This window comes from Quercus lobata, chromosome 5 (genome assembly GCF_001633185.2).
Source record: "Quercus lobata isolate SW786 chromosome 5, ValleyOak3.0 Primary Assembly, whole genome shotgun sequence".
NCBI classification, from domain to species: Eukaryota; Viridiplantae; Streptophyta; class Magnoliopsida; order Fagales; family Fagaceae; genus Quercus; species Quercus lobata.
The window spans coordinates 61,696,800-61,711,009 of record NC_044908.1 but is presented as its reverse complement, the minus strand read 5'-3'; the positions used below and the strand labels follow the sequence as shown (position 1 = coordinate 61,711,009).

General features: G+C 38.0%; 2 protein-coding genes across 2 annotated transcripts; both read left to right on the top strand.

Moving 5' to 3' along the window:
• Window positions 1-2,654: 2,654 nt before the first annotated feature.
• On the top strand, window positions 2,655-5,082 carry LOC115989273 (phospholipase A-2-activating protein-like). Its single transcript, XM_031112942.1, has 4 exons — window positions 2,655-2,798; window positions 4,027-4,130; window positions 4,285-4,353; window positions 4,914-5,082. Exons 1-4 carry the CDS (start codon window positions 2,728-2,730, stop codon window positions 4,922-4,924), a joined length of 255 nt encoding a protein of 84 aa, XP_030968802.1. The 5' UTR covers window positions 2,655-2,727; the 3' UTR covers window positions 4,925-5,082.
• Window positions 5,083-11,689: 6,607 nt separating this feature from the next.
• LOC115990885 (B3 domain-containing protein At3g18960-like) lies at window positions 11,690-13,813 on the top strand. Its single transcript, XM_031114653.1, has 4 exons — window positions 11,690-11,791; window positions 12,687-13,071; window positions 13,169-13,296; window positions 13,532-13,813. Exons 1-4 carry the CDS (start codon window positions 11,690-11,692, stop codon window positions 13,811-13,813), a joined length of 897 nt encoding a protein of 298 aa, XP_030970513.1.
• Window positions 13,814-14,210: the final 397 nt, after the last annotated feature.

Here is a 14,210-nt window from a genome sequence, read left to right as displayed (position 1 = left end):
AGAACTGGGAGGTAGAACATGATCCCTTTATTCGGCAATGGGCCAACCGAGTGAATGTAGTTCGTGGGTCCGATCTCCTAGACGATGATGATACGTATCTCGTTGAGTACATGATGTGGTACAATCGCCACACAAGGCGGTACATAACACCAGAGTCTGCGTATTTGGAACTCATGGTGAGGCAACAATTCCTATTTTATGGATGAAACCATTGTTGGATTAAATATCCTCAGCAGCTTTATCATGTATGCAAAAGTCCACAATAATTATCGTTGTTACATCTCTATAAGTTTCTCTGTCATTTTGTTTTAAAGTCAAAAAATACTGCATGACATGTCATTATGTTTTAAAGTCAAAATACTGCATGATTTAAGTTGTTCATAACAAACTGAATTTGTCTTGATCCAATTTGTTTGCATGAGGAATGGTTAATGAGCAATGACTAATGATGACCACACCTTTGTTCATATAATTACATTCAACTTTTAAAAAGGGTGGGTTGGGTTGGGTTTTATTGTATTTTATTTTATTTTTTGTTTTTTTTTTTTGTTTTTGGTTGGCTTGTACTTTAAAATGGACGGTGCAACTCTGTGTAGTAGTGATAAATTCACATTTCATGATAGTTTAGATAGCCTTTCCTCCAGGACTGATTAATGTATTACATATTCCTTGATAGATATTACCTCTAGGATTGGGAAGTCCCTTACTAAACTGTTGGTAGAATGCAATTCCCAATAGCTTAAAGGTCATTTAAAATCTTGCAAGTATGCAGCAAGGAGATGTGCATTTATACTAGATTCAAGTATGATATATGTTCTAAGTTTTTGGTACATCCCTTAATTGAAACTTGAAGCTCGCGTTTGATATTTTCAATTCATTTGATTTGGGCATGTACGTTAGGAAATAATAACTTCAAAATATGTGTCCTGATTGCAATGTGATATTAATGGAGTTGTAAATCTGGTGAAGCCTAGATACAGAAGTGAAATTTTGATATTTTCACTTATGCTAAGATTGAACTTATGTACAACCAACTATACGTGTTTTTTAGAAGTATTATCTCAATGTTTAGATTGCATAGCGATAAACATAACAGGAAACTGAAAATTCCTGAGTGTTGGGTTGGAACTATAAATTTTTGCATGGGGGGGCCAACCCCTATTTTTATACACTGTCTTTTTAAAGATGCTTCATAATTATAAGTAATATAAGGATTTCATTAGCTATGTTTGCTACTTTTTCTTTTGATTTTGGAATAGATTTATCCAAGTTTTGCATCATACTTGCGTTCTTGCTTTTATGACGCCCTTGTTTTGTAGGTTCGGACGATGATTAGGTCTATACAGAGGTGCGATGAAGGTTCTAACATGCACACTAACCTTACATTTACACTAGAGCTTGTAGAGGAGCTAGGCCAACTTAAATTGGCGAATGCGCTTGCAGAAGCAGTTGACATTGATACACAGGCCCCAGTTCGTGGCGGGCAACGTGGTGGGTCTCGTGGGGGTGGACATCGTGGAGGTGGTCAAGCTGGTCGCAGTCGTACGACCGAGTCGGCTCCCATCTACGAGGAAGGGAATGAGTCGGGTGCAGAAGAGGCATGGCTTGGCACTGATTGGGTACTGTCTGATGACGACGACAGGACACCACGATGCACGCCTGGCGATGGTGCTGGGCCATCCCATAGCGTCGATCATCAGGGCACTGTTCCAGCCCACACTACATCCCATGGTGCTAGCACGGACTTTGAGGGCCCTCCTCGTATGTCGCCCCCAGTTTTCAGTGGATCTGCCCATGATGGTGGATGCATATTTGTCCCCACACCAGGCATGCCCACCCCACCTCTAGTGCATGTGGACCCTACCATGTCAGCTCCATCTCAAACCCCCCATGGAGAGGCTGTACAGATTGAGCAGATACCGGCTGAGGACATTGAGCCGGTGGAGGCTTTGCGGAGATCGCGATGCCCGCGTGCGCATGCTCCCGATTACAGGACCGGTGATGGTATGTACTTCGTCTACACTTCCCATCTTCTTGAGCTACTTGTACTGTGCATTTGATTGATTATGTTAATTTAATTATGCTGTTGTGTCTGATGAAACAGGTAAGATTAGACATGTCAGGGCATATGGGCGGAAATGAAAAGATCATTAAATGCCTTAGTGTATGCTTATACTTCCTGCCTATAGGTGACTGCATAGTTACGTTTCACTTTTCTTCTAAAGTAGTATTTTTTTTTTAGACCTAACTGCAATGGTGGACATGAAAAGGCCATTGAGCCGGATTGTCCTTATGTGCTTATTCTTCATGTGTATAGGTGACTGGAATAAGCATGCAAAATGTTCTACTAATTGGGGAGAATCTTGGTGGCTGTGCATCTATTTCTGGATCATTGCTTGGGGAGAATACTGGCTGTTAATGTGTTTGTTGTCAAGAAATTGATATTTTGGAGAAAACCCATAAGGCGTATTGTATTTATTGATGTATTAGGAAGTTTTTCTGCACTTGGAGTTTTGATTGCAATTTGACAAATGTCTGGATTGGTATTCATTTGAAGCCAAACTTTCTTGTGTTTTTGTATATTGTTAGCTACAGTAAAGTGGGTTGTAAGAGAGTAATTTGTTTTTTTATTATTTTTATTTTTGTGAGAAACAAATGTGTGGTATTGTTGATAAGCAAGAAGAAGTAATTTGATACTTTCTGTAAAAGAGTTTGACGACGAAGTTTATGCGGATCAATGGCAGAACCAACTCCTTTGTAGCAAATCATTTATCTGAGTCTCTACAATGCTTGGCTAGGTATGTGTCTCTCTCCTAATTTTTTGATTTGCCTTCCCTAAAATTCCTAGATTGGTACATCCTCCTTCCCATTTTCTTATTTTTAATCTCCTTTAAATCCCCTCCTCTCTAGAATGATTAGATCTGTGTACATTTGATTACAAGTTCGTTAGTAGGAACTTTGGAGAATAGAATTTATATTTTTTTTTTTCTGAGTTCTAGAGCAGCTCACAATATAAGTTACCTAAAGCTGAAAACGGCAAAAATCTTAGTTATGTGTGCATGTTTTGTTCCTTTCACTTCTTGGGGTTTGTAATTGTTATTTATCATTGTATATATTAGCTTTTCATTTTGGTAATAATTTGGGAACCCAATGAGAAACATTTAATTGATTATTGATTTTTTCATCAATTAGCCTTCTTATTTTATGATTTTCAGTATATCTATATATATATATATGTTGTGTGTGTCATTGGCCAATGAATCAAATCTTGTCCATCATTTGCTTTAATGAAATGATGGAGGCGTTCATTGCTTGAACTCAGAATGAAACAGCCTAATGATTATCTTGAGGGCATGGTATCCGTTAAAAAATTAAAAAGTAATTGAGTGTGTTTTCTATTCTGGTTGGAAAAGTAATAGGATTTAAAGCTGCTCACTCTTAGTGTTGTACGATGGTTACTCACACCATCAGAGCACACTCCTATAATTATTGCATTTGCACGGTAGGCTTGTTTTGTTGAATTTTGTTTGTAGTTTCGAGAGATACTTATATGATGATATGTGTTTGATTTTACATTTATGTAATTCAAGAAAGTGGTTTAGTTGGCCTCAAGATTGGTGGTTTGATTTGCACGGTGGAAAATCTGATATGCAAGGTTGAAAACAGAACCACCGTCAGGCATTCATTACCAATCTGACTGGTTTTGTATTTATCTTCACATGATTGAGAGTTGAGTTATTTGCTTCAAAGTTGGCTTTATAATATGTATATCGGTGTTAAATTGAGGTTACAATGACTTCTAGGTCAAATGGTATTTCTTGGTATTTTCGACGGAGACATTTAGGGTTCGAACCCCCCTTCCCCTGTAATAAATGTGTATTTAAAAAATTTGCATACTGTTTGAATGTTACTTTTATTGTTTGTGTATTGCCGTTTTTTGGGTTTGAATTATTATCTATGCTTACAAAGGTATATGCATTTTTCTCAATAATTTTCGGTTAATATCTAATGTCTCCTTCACTACAGCACATTAAGACGTTGGAGAAGTGGCCAATCTTCAGAATCCTGGGAGGCTCATAAGGCAGCAATCCAAGCACTCATAAAGCTGCCTTCAGGCGAGCTTGTTACAGGTATAATATGATTCAGTAGATGACTGTTCTGCTAGATATTGTTTTAGATTTTGTTGGTAGTTGGAACTGGTTACATCAGATTGGAATGCATAGATCCAACTATGTCTTTCACTATGAACTTATGGGGTTCATTTTTATGCTATCACGATTTTAGGTTCAAGTGATACAACTTTAAAACTTTGGAGGGGAAGCAAATGTACACATACTTTTGTTGGGCATACAGGTATTTTTTCCATTTATTTGCCTTCATTGTGCTTTATATATATATATATATATATATCCTTATCTGCAATGTGTTGAAATCATGTGGGAATGAAAATAATTGTAGATTTTGTAAACTAACGATGCTGTAAAATTTTCTTCTTACATGTTTGTTTGGTGATCATCAAACATATTTTCTTTGAGCTTCCTATAAGTTAGAAGTGGTAGAAGCATTTAATAAGACTTCTGATCTACATGGATTAATTGACCAAACTGTTGACATGGGTAATCCTCATATGTTTAGTGCTTTACATGGTTTGATTGCTAAAAAATTTAGACATGATGATCCCTCTTTGTCTCCTGTGGAGTATTTGGTGGGAAAGGAATGCCTGCACTTTTGACGGAAGTGAGATTGATTCTTGATTTGAAGTTGCTCTTCCGGACTTTATCTAAGCGGACTAATGCTTTGGCATTCATTACCAATCTGACTGGTTTTGTATTTATCTTCACATGATTGAGAGTTGTGTTATTTGCTTCAAACTTGGCTTTATAATATGGCTTTATATATCATTGATAAAACAGATCAAATATAGGCTGATACACTTGTTCTGAAGGGGATCAGTTGCACATTTGAGGAAGGGCACAAAATACGTATTGTTGGCAGAATTGGCAGTGGCAAGACCACTCTCATAGAGATGAACCTGTTTTGTCCAGTGGAGCTAGCTAGAGGGAAGATATAGTAATGTATCTATTGAAACCTGTAGTATTCCATGTAATGTTCACTTTTTACGTAACTTTGAAATTTTAAGTGTTCATTTTTTTTCTAATTCAGAATAATATTACAAGGTACATCATAATTTTAGGGTTTTATTTACTGTGTTTGGGATTCAAGAACCTTTATATAGCTGTGTTATTTGTTTTTTTAGTTGGTTGGTGTCAATTTTTATTCATGGTCATTTTGTTCTGGACTTTCTATATTGTGGCTATTAAAATTTTCAGAATTGACTTGAAGAATTTAGATAATTTTCTAATGTTGGACGATTTATTATGTATGAATAATTCCAATCCTATCTTTTTTAAACTTTGAATTTTCTTTGATTGGTATGGATTGCAGTGAATCCTCCAACGAGGAGGATTTCCAAATCGTTCATGTAGAGGTTATGCAATTCATTGTTGTTTTTGACGTCATGTACATTCGTTAATCGTGGCTCATTGTGTATAGGCTGATCTAGTATTTTGTAACTACACAATAATGGACTGTAGTGAATCAAATAGACGGGGTACGACCAAAGCTGACTGAATAGGATCAAATAGAGTAAATAGAATGTAGTACACCGATTTTCCTAGAAGCCACAGTGGACCGAATAAGACCAAAGTAGTCCAAAAACAAAAATAATAAGGTTATTTTTCCATATATACATATCTGCCAGTGAAACAATTGGAAAACGATGACACTTCTACTTAAAGCACACACGAAAGTAGTTACTTGCAAGTATACAAATCTTACTAAATACCACAACAAGAAGTCGTACTTTTGCATTCATGCATCCGTACGTTGTCTCGTGGGTGCATCAACTTCATCATCCCCCACAACATGAGCCACCACTTCATTCAACATGTTTGCACTCAACGTTGCGATCCTCCTTGCGTGGTCACGCTCCTCAATGGCAACTTCCAACTGATACCTTAACAAAGTGTTCCTAATGTCTCCACTGCCATAGTTGGTTCCTTCGCTTTGAGAAGTGCTAGGTGGAGTTGAGGTTGATATGTTTGGAGTTTCCCACGATGTAGACGCACCACCATGCACGCCCATACCATTACCATGCAAATACTCCATGTATGCAGCTTCGGCTTCCCTTCGATCTTTATATGATTTGTGATTGGCGTTTGGGAATTTATGAACTTGTCTACTCGCATCTAGCCAACTGTCGTATATGCCTGGAACACGACCGTTAAACACAACATAGGTTCGTCCCATCCTGCTCTACAAACACGCAATGGTGGGAATTCTTTGCACTAGAATGTGGTTGCACCTTCTAACGTGTGAAGTGCGCTTTTGTAGAGGAAATGGGGCTAAAACTCGATTCTATAGAAATCGAGTTATAGCATCTGCGCGGAGTTACATGTAACTCGACTTCTTATTAACCGAGTTTCTGAAATGCCGTCATTTCAATATGTCTTGTCAACAGTAACTCGATTTATGTGGTATCGAGTTTTATATAAAATCGATTTCCTTAATATCGAGTCATGTTGTCCCCCTCCCCACATTTCAGAATCCATGCACGTGTCTGGCTCTATCTGTGTTGAAAACCTTCACTGTCTGGTCTCTGAAAAAGAAAGCCTATGAGGTGAACAAAGTTTGCTAACTCTTCTGCCATTTTCCTTGTCATTATTGCATCCTCACCAGGCGTGCTGTTGCTGTGGTCCCCTTCTTCTTTGTTCTGGCACATCTTCCCTGACAGGTATATATTCACTTACATAACTACTTATAAATGGATTGACTTACATAACTACTTATAATTTGGATTGCTTTCTACAACTGTCTTATTCTGACATTATGTGTGTGTATATATATACATAAATGTATGTATGTATAGATATATGTATATATAGACAAACGTACTTACCCATATCATAAGATGTATATGTGGCATTCCCAAATATATGTATATATATACACAAATACACACACACACACACACACACACACACACACACACACACACAAATATATATATACATGTATGTATGTATGTATGTATATGCAAATATATGTAAATATAAACAAAGCTACCTACCCATATATGATCACATGTATATATATATATATATACACACACATGTATAGGTATGTTTACATATAATGTATGTGCTTAGGGCACCAATTTTTTGAAACATTTTGTTAGGAATTGCAAAAACTGTTAATGCATTGAAAATCCTGAAAAAAATTGTCCAAAAAACGATTAATTATTGTGTGCTCTTATGACATACATTATCAAAATCTTATATGTGTGTGTGTGTGTGTGTGATAGTGACATTGTATACATATTGTTCCTAAATATGTATAGATATAGTAATGCATATAATAATTATTTTTGAGAATTTTTTTGGGAAATATGTATATAATCATTCTAAATAAACATATATATAAACAAACATTGTACGGTGAATTCATATGATGACATATGCATTCATTCATACATATTAACAATGATGTTTAATGTATACTGAGGTTTAAATTGTATGGCTCTTTTAGTTCTGAAAGGCTTTACTGTGTGGGTTCTGAAAAAGAAAGCCTGCGAGGTGAACAAGTTTTGCTGACCATGTTTGCATTTTCCTACTCCATATTGCATCCTTACCAAGCGATATTACAAACACCCTGATTCTTTGTTGTGGCACGTCTCCCCTAAAAGGCCAATGTTTGTGTCCAAACGAATCAAGTGTGTACACCTATAATTAGGATAGCATCATAGTGCATCTGTAAAAGATTAATTACTGTTGCATTAACATAACCCCCTATCTTCTGCATGATAACCACAATTAATTGTCCTTATCCAGGTTTGGCATGGGTCGTCACTGCTTCTACGTTTACTATGATGGGGAACAGCATTTCCATGACTTACATAGGCTGTCCTATAAAGGTGAGTCAGTGAAGCAGAAGTTCATTGAGTTGAAATGGGGAACACACTTGAGAAAAATGCACCGGAAGATAATGGAAGCTCTACGGTTGGACAAGGAGTCACATAAGATATCCATTGTATACCGTGCCCCCCAGATACTTGTGAGTACTCAGGTTGTCTACAACTCAAATCCGTTGGGTTGCGATGCTGACGTGGACATGATGTGGGCAGTGATTAAGCGGACCCCCCAGTTCATAACGTCCGACTTGTATGTAACTGTTGAGGCTGTTGGGTTCCATGGTAGTGCAAGTTCACAGCATGCCAGTGGGGTGGAAAAGCCACACTCATTGTCAGTTGACGTGCATCCTCCCTTTGCCTATGCTACGCCTTTCCCCTACAATAATCAACCATGTAGTGCGGTTGATCATTTGGACAACACCGAAGTGGTGGGCGCCACCAATACATATGATGTGGGAGGGTCTACTCACACATATGAGCATGTCCAAGCTGATATGGACGGGGGAATTGATATTGATGCCAGCCGAGATGTGTATGAAGAGTTCATTGATACTGATGGACCAGTGGACGACGCGGAGGTCTTAGATGTACCACTAATCAAAAATAACGAGGAGGATTGCCTTACAACAGTTCCTATCCCAGAATGGTTCACATCAAACACATGGGACAATATTAATGACCCATCACCTGCATTGGGTACAATCATGCTTCGATGACACCACTAGGGGCTACTTGCAACCGCCCTTAACCCATCACCGGTATTGCCTCCGCCATTTAGTAAGCAATGTTAACACTAACTTCAATAGTGTGCCGTTGAAGAACTTGGTATGGAACGCAGCAACTGCGAATCAAGTTAGGAAGTTTGAGAACACCATGGATTGCATCAAGAATGTCAACCCGGCTGCGTACGATTATCTTAAGGAGGTAAATCAAGAAAAGTGGACACTTGTACATGACTATGGGCACCGATATGGGGCAATGACAACCAACCTGTCAGAGTGCTTCAATGGGGTACTTAAAGGCGCACGTAGCTTGCCCATAACTGCAATGGTGAAGTTTACATTTTACAAGGTTAACTCATACTTTGACGAACGTCGAAACAAAACCCTAGAGAAGTTGGAAGAGGGGCAAGTGTGGTGCAAATATGCCTATGACAAGTTCGAGGAAAATCAAGAGAAGGCGAAGCTCCATATTGTTAGAAGGATGAGTGCGCAACAACGGTTATATACAGTGGAGACATAGTCTTCACTGTTGAACACTGGTGGGGGAGATCACACCCATAGGGTTTCCCTCATAGACATGACATGCACGTGCGGCAAATGGGAAGCAAACAAGATCCCTTGTTCCCACTTGATAGCAGTTTGTGCCAAACACAACCATGATGCCACTGAGTATATGGATCATTTCTACTGCCTTGAAGAACGGTATCACAGCTATGAGCCTATATTCCAACCACTAAAAGATAGGTTAGAATGGCCAGAGCCAGCAAAAAGGAGAACCGTGATGCCAAACCAGCGGTTGATCCGTGAGAAAGGTCGGCCAAAGTCCACGAGAATCCGCAATGAGATGGATGACGAGGATAGGGAGTTGCCAACCTCATTGTGGATTGAGAATGGACCAAAGTTGAAGTGTGGGTTGTGTCGCCAAGAGGGTCATAACCGTCGTACATGTCCAACTCGAAATGTGGCTTCAACAAGCCATGGTGCTATGTAGCAGGTAACAATTACAAATCATAGTAACAAGGGGGTATCATAAATTATTCTTCTTTACATGTTTAGATATTACATTATATGAGTTATAATTAAGATGTGGGCAGTAATTTGTAGATCGGAACCATGATAGTAATACCATTGTATCAAATTTAGCTCCACTTTGGGCAATCTTGTGATTACTTCTTCAAGTAGTTGCAGTTAGTCTTAACTCCTACATATTACCATTCCAAGTCTTTTGTCCCAGTTTTGGTGTTCTTTCAATCTTATTGTTTGTGGTGTACATATTCTAGTATTCATGGGGTCTTTATTTCCCTAACTGTATATGTTTTGCAGCAGATTTGTAATTGTTGCCAAGGTGTAACTGTAGATGCTCCTCATTTAAGCAGGCAAGCCTGAATGCTCTTCTATATTTATCAATTCAATTTATTAATTACCATGGGTTGTATACTAATTTCTGTGTTGGCTACTCCTCAGAAAGGAGGCAACTTCTGAAGAGAACAAAAAGAAGGTCACTCAAATGCTATGACTCCATGTTTGCCTAAAACCATTGTTGGCGGATGCTATCCAAGTTTCAAGTTACAATTGTGAAGAATGTTTAAAATGCAGAAATTGAACTTTTTATTTTTGTACATCAACTGATTTAAATGCATAGAGGCTCTTTACTTACAAATAAGCTTGTATATATGGATGATTTTTTTATTCGCGTAATGCAAATGGGGGAATGTTACTGATGGATGTGGTTGGTCTGCATTTGTATGGATGACTTGTTGTTCACAGCATGGTTGTCAGCAGGTCCACTTTTACTATGAATAAGCACGCCAATACTGAATGGGTGTGAACAATGCAAGTCGCAAGCAAAATTCCAAGTAGAAAGGTTATACTAAATAAAACTCGATTTTCCAGTTAACGAGTTACGTTGCAGTCCATTTTCAATCACCTTCGACTGTATCCATTCTCAATTCTCAAGTATCTGGGTTACTCGATTTCTTTAGATCCGAGTTACGTTGAACATAACTCGATTTATAGGGTACCGAGTTACGTTGGAGAGCACTCTGCACAGTTAGATTCCTCTTGGACTGTATCTGGACCAGTCCAAATAGCTGGACTAGGTGTTTGAGCCCAGTCAACGTAACTCGATTTCATTATAACCGAGTTATGTTGAGAAGAACTCGCTATCTATAGCTTCGAGATACGTTGAAGACCATTGTGCACACTTAGATTCCTCTTGGACTGCCTCTGGACTAGTCCAAATATCTGGCCTGGGTCGGGAAGCCCAGTCAACGTAACTCGATTTAGTTATTACCGAGTTATGTTGAAAGGAACTCGATATCTGTAGCATCGAGATACGTTGAAGACCATTGTCTACACTTAGATTCCTCTTGGACTGCCTCTGGACCAGTCCAATTATCTGGGCTGGGTGGGGAAGCCCGGTCAACGTAACTCGATTTAGTCATTACCGAGTTATGTTGAGAAGAACTCGATATCTCTAGAATCGAGATACGTTGAAGACCATTTTCTACAGTTAGATTCCTCTTGGACTGCCTCTGGACCAGTCCAATTATCTGGGCTGGGTCAGGAAGCCCAGTCAACGTAACTCGATTTACGTATTACCGAGTTACGTTCAGAAGAACTCGATTTCTCTAGTTTCGAGATACGTTGAAGACATTGTCTACAGTTAGATTCCTCTTGGACTGCCTCCGAACCAGTCCAAATATCTTAACTTGATTTCTGTATAAGCGAGTTATTCGCATGTAACTCGATTTCTCTAGTATCGAGTAATTCTACTTTAACCTGATGTTCAGGATATCGAGTTACTTCCAAACCACCACACACAACATGGATTCCTCTGAGATACACTGCGCACAGCATGGACTCCTTTTAGTCCCAGTACACAGAACTCGATTTCATAATAATCGGGTTATGTGTATGACCAAGCCACTATTTAGTGCTTAAACGTACGAAGCAGCAACTGTTCAACTTCTCAGCGAAAGTTTGGAGAACCAGAACAATGGCTTCTCAATGGCAGAGAGACAACGACGATGGTCCTGCTGATCGGTCCCCATACTTTTTCAAGATTATTCTGCCGAATGTTGTTCAGGAAGGAAAGCTTGTAAGTATGCTCAAATTTATAAACTAGATTCCTCTGAAAATCATATGCTAATACACTTCGTACACTTCATCTTCTTTATTTGTGATTCTTGAAAAAATGTACATTTGTTACATGTAGTCAGAAAAACTTTCATTTTGCAATACGTAGGTTACACTTTAAGAAGAACATAGTCACATAACAGAGTACTTTTGCATCGAACACTTTTATATGAACAAAAAATGAAACAGGGATAAGCGCATGGTAGAGATTGAGGAAAAATAAATACAGAGCAAGAGCAGATGGCATTTTTTTGAAAATGTGATAGGGCTTATAGGGTCACCACAGATGTATAACTCAATTTAAACTGTGAAACTGTGTCCTGGGATCAAACTAGGATACAGAAATCGTTCACTCTTTTTATCATTTGTTTTTTAGAGTTCACAAACTTATGAAGTGGCTAAGTGGCAAAAATTTGTACGTCTAAATCCAAATCCTGCCCATAAACAAAAGTGGGTCATCTTCAATGTTTCCCCAACACCCCAAAACCAAATCACAGACACATTATCAAAATACAACATTTCCCCAAAATTTTTTACATTTCAACAACAACAGAGAAATGTAAAATGTTGACAGCTGTTGATGGTTATTTTGGTTATAAGATTAGGTTGTATAATTTGGTTTCAAAATTCATAAGATTTGTTACTGTCAAATATCGAGCCCTTAATATGACAGATTGAGGTTATAACTATTAAATATAACGTCAATGTTGCATGGGCTGTTATTTTATTTTGTTTGATTTTCTTTTCTTTTTTGTGTGGGGGTGGGGGGCTGTAACTAAGAAGTATTCTGCCATCATTCAAACTTTTATTTTCTAGCATTGTGTATAAGGATTGATTGCATGTGTTTATTTCCCTAGCCTGCATTTATGTTATGGAGATTCTTTTTACAAAGGATTCCAGATAAGTTCGCGCAGAAATTTGGAGTGGACCTGTCAGATATGGCCTTTCTCACTATTCCAAATGGTAGAAAATGGAAAGTCAAGTTGACACAACATGCTGGGGGGGTTTGGTTTCAAAATGGTTGGTCCAAATTTGCAAGCTCTCATGGTGTAGCCGTGGGGCACTTGCTGGTTTTCAAATATGAAGGAAATTCACAGTTTGATGTACTCATATTTGATGCCACTGCAACAGAAATAGACTATACTTTAGACGACGAACTCCAAGTTCATAGGATCGAAGATGATGAGAGTGATGACAGCTCTGTTGAAATCATCAAACACTTTTATAGGGGAGAGGGTTCAGGTTTGAATGTTACACTTTTGTAAGCAACTGGTTGATTTGTTTAGCATGTTTACTATTAATTTTATGTGCATGACTTCATATTTTCAACTTCTTTCAGGATCAGCCCATCCTAAGAAAGACGGTGGTGTAGCTAAAAATCTTGTTATAGCCAATGCTTTTAAATCAGAAAATCCCCTTTTCACTGTTATCATGCGTCCATCCTACGTTAATGGCAAGGATCGTGCGGTAAGCTTTTAGCTTCACTAAAATGGAATATTTTTGTAATTTAGAAATGCAACTCCCATTAACTATCATTTTTCATAGATCAATTAGAAAGATTGTCACACTAGATACTTGTGGTTGGACATTTTGTTGGTAATGATTTTTTGAAATTTGTGTTTTTAGGTGAAAAGATGTAGATCAATTAGATACTTGTTGCTGGAATATATTTGTTAAATATCTATTATTGTTCCTTGTACAGAGTTTACCCCAAGACATTATCAACTACTTACCGAGAGACGGGTTTACCAAGGACTACACCAAAGCAAGTATACTCCCTGTCAAGCTCCAGATTGTGGACCGATTATGGCCTGTGAAGCTATACATTTATGAACGAAGTGGGGGTTCATCATGTGTCGTATCAGCTGGTTGGTCTGCATTTGTGAGGGAAAATAGTTTGCAAGTAGGAGATGTTTGCGTATTTGAGCTGATTATGAGGGACGGTGTTGTGTTAAACGTCCACATTTTCAAGTGCCAAGACTAAGTGGTTAGGGTGGATGTCTAATTCAGAATAATATTATGTGATGTTTAGAGTGTGTTTACTTTGCAACTTTACTATTCATCCCTATTTTGTTCATCCCAGTTTGCAACTTTATTGATTGGGTACTTTTGTGATGTTTAGAGTTTCACTCTTGGAAAATTTTTAATTACTATGATGAACTTTCATATGTATTTTAAAATGAATGTGATGCTGTATTTTTTTCTGCGCTTTTGTTTGGATTTTGGCCTTTTTGCATGTCATTCAATTATATTACATTGAATGGCGACTCTTGGATTTTATTTTAGGGGGGTCAACATTGTTATTGCTATAGGATTTTGTTCTTTTCAGATGACATTGTTGTATGTTTTGTATATATTGTAACACTTTAATACAATAACAC

Excerpts from the sequence above, each read along its gene's own strand:
- LOC115989273 (XM_031112942.1), top strand. The coding sequence starts at position 2,728 with ATGCGGATCAATGGCAGAACCAACTCCTTTGTAGCAAATCATTTATCT. Across the intron at positions 2,799-4,026 it reads TCTCTACAATGCTTGGCTAG|CACATTAAGACGTTGGAGAA; the intron begins GTATGTGTCTCT and ends CCTTCACTACAG. Across the intron at positions 4,131-4,284 it reads TTCAGGCGAGCTTGTTACAG|GTTCAAGTGATACAACTTTA; the intron begins GTATAATATGAT and ends TCACGATTTTAG.
- LOC115990885 (XM_031114653.1), top strand. The coding sequence starts at position 11,690 with ATGGCTTCTCAATGGCAGAGAGACAACGACGATGGTCCTGCTGATCGG. Across the intron at positions 13,072-13,168 it reads TTATAGGGGAGAGGGTTCAG|GATCAGCCCATCCTAAGAAA; the intron begins GTTTGAATGTTA and ends AACTTCTTTCAG. Across the intron at positions 13,297-13,531 it reads TTAATGGCAAGGATCGTGCG|AGTTTACCCCAAGACATTAT; the intron begins GTAAGCTTTTAG and ends TTCCTTGTACAG.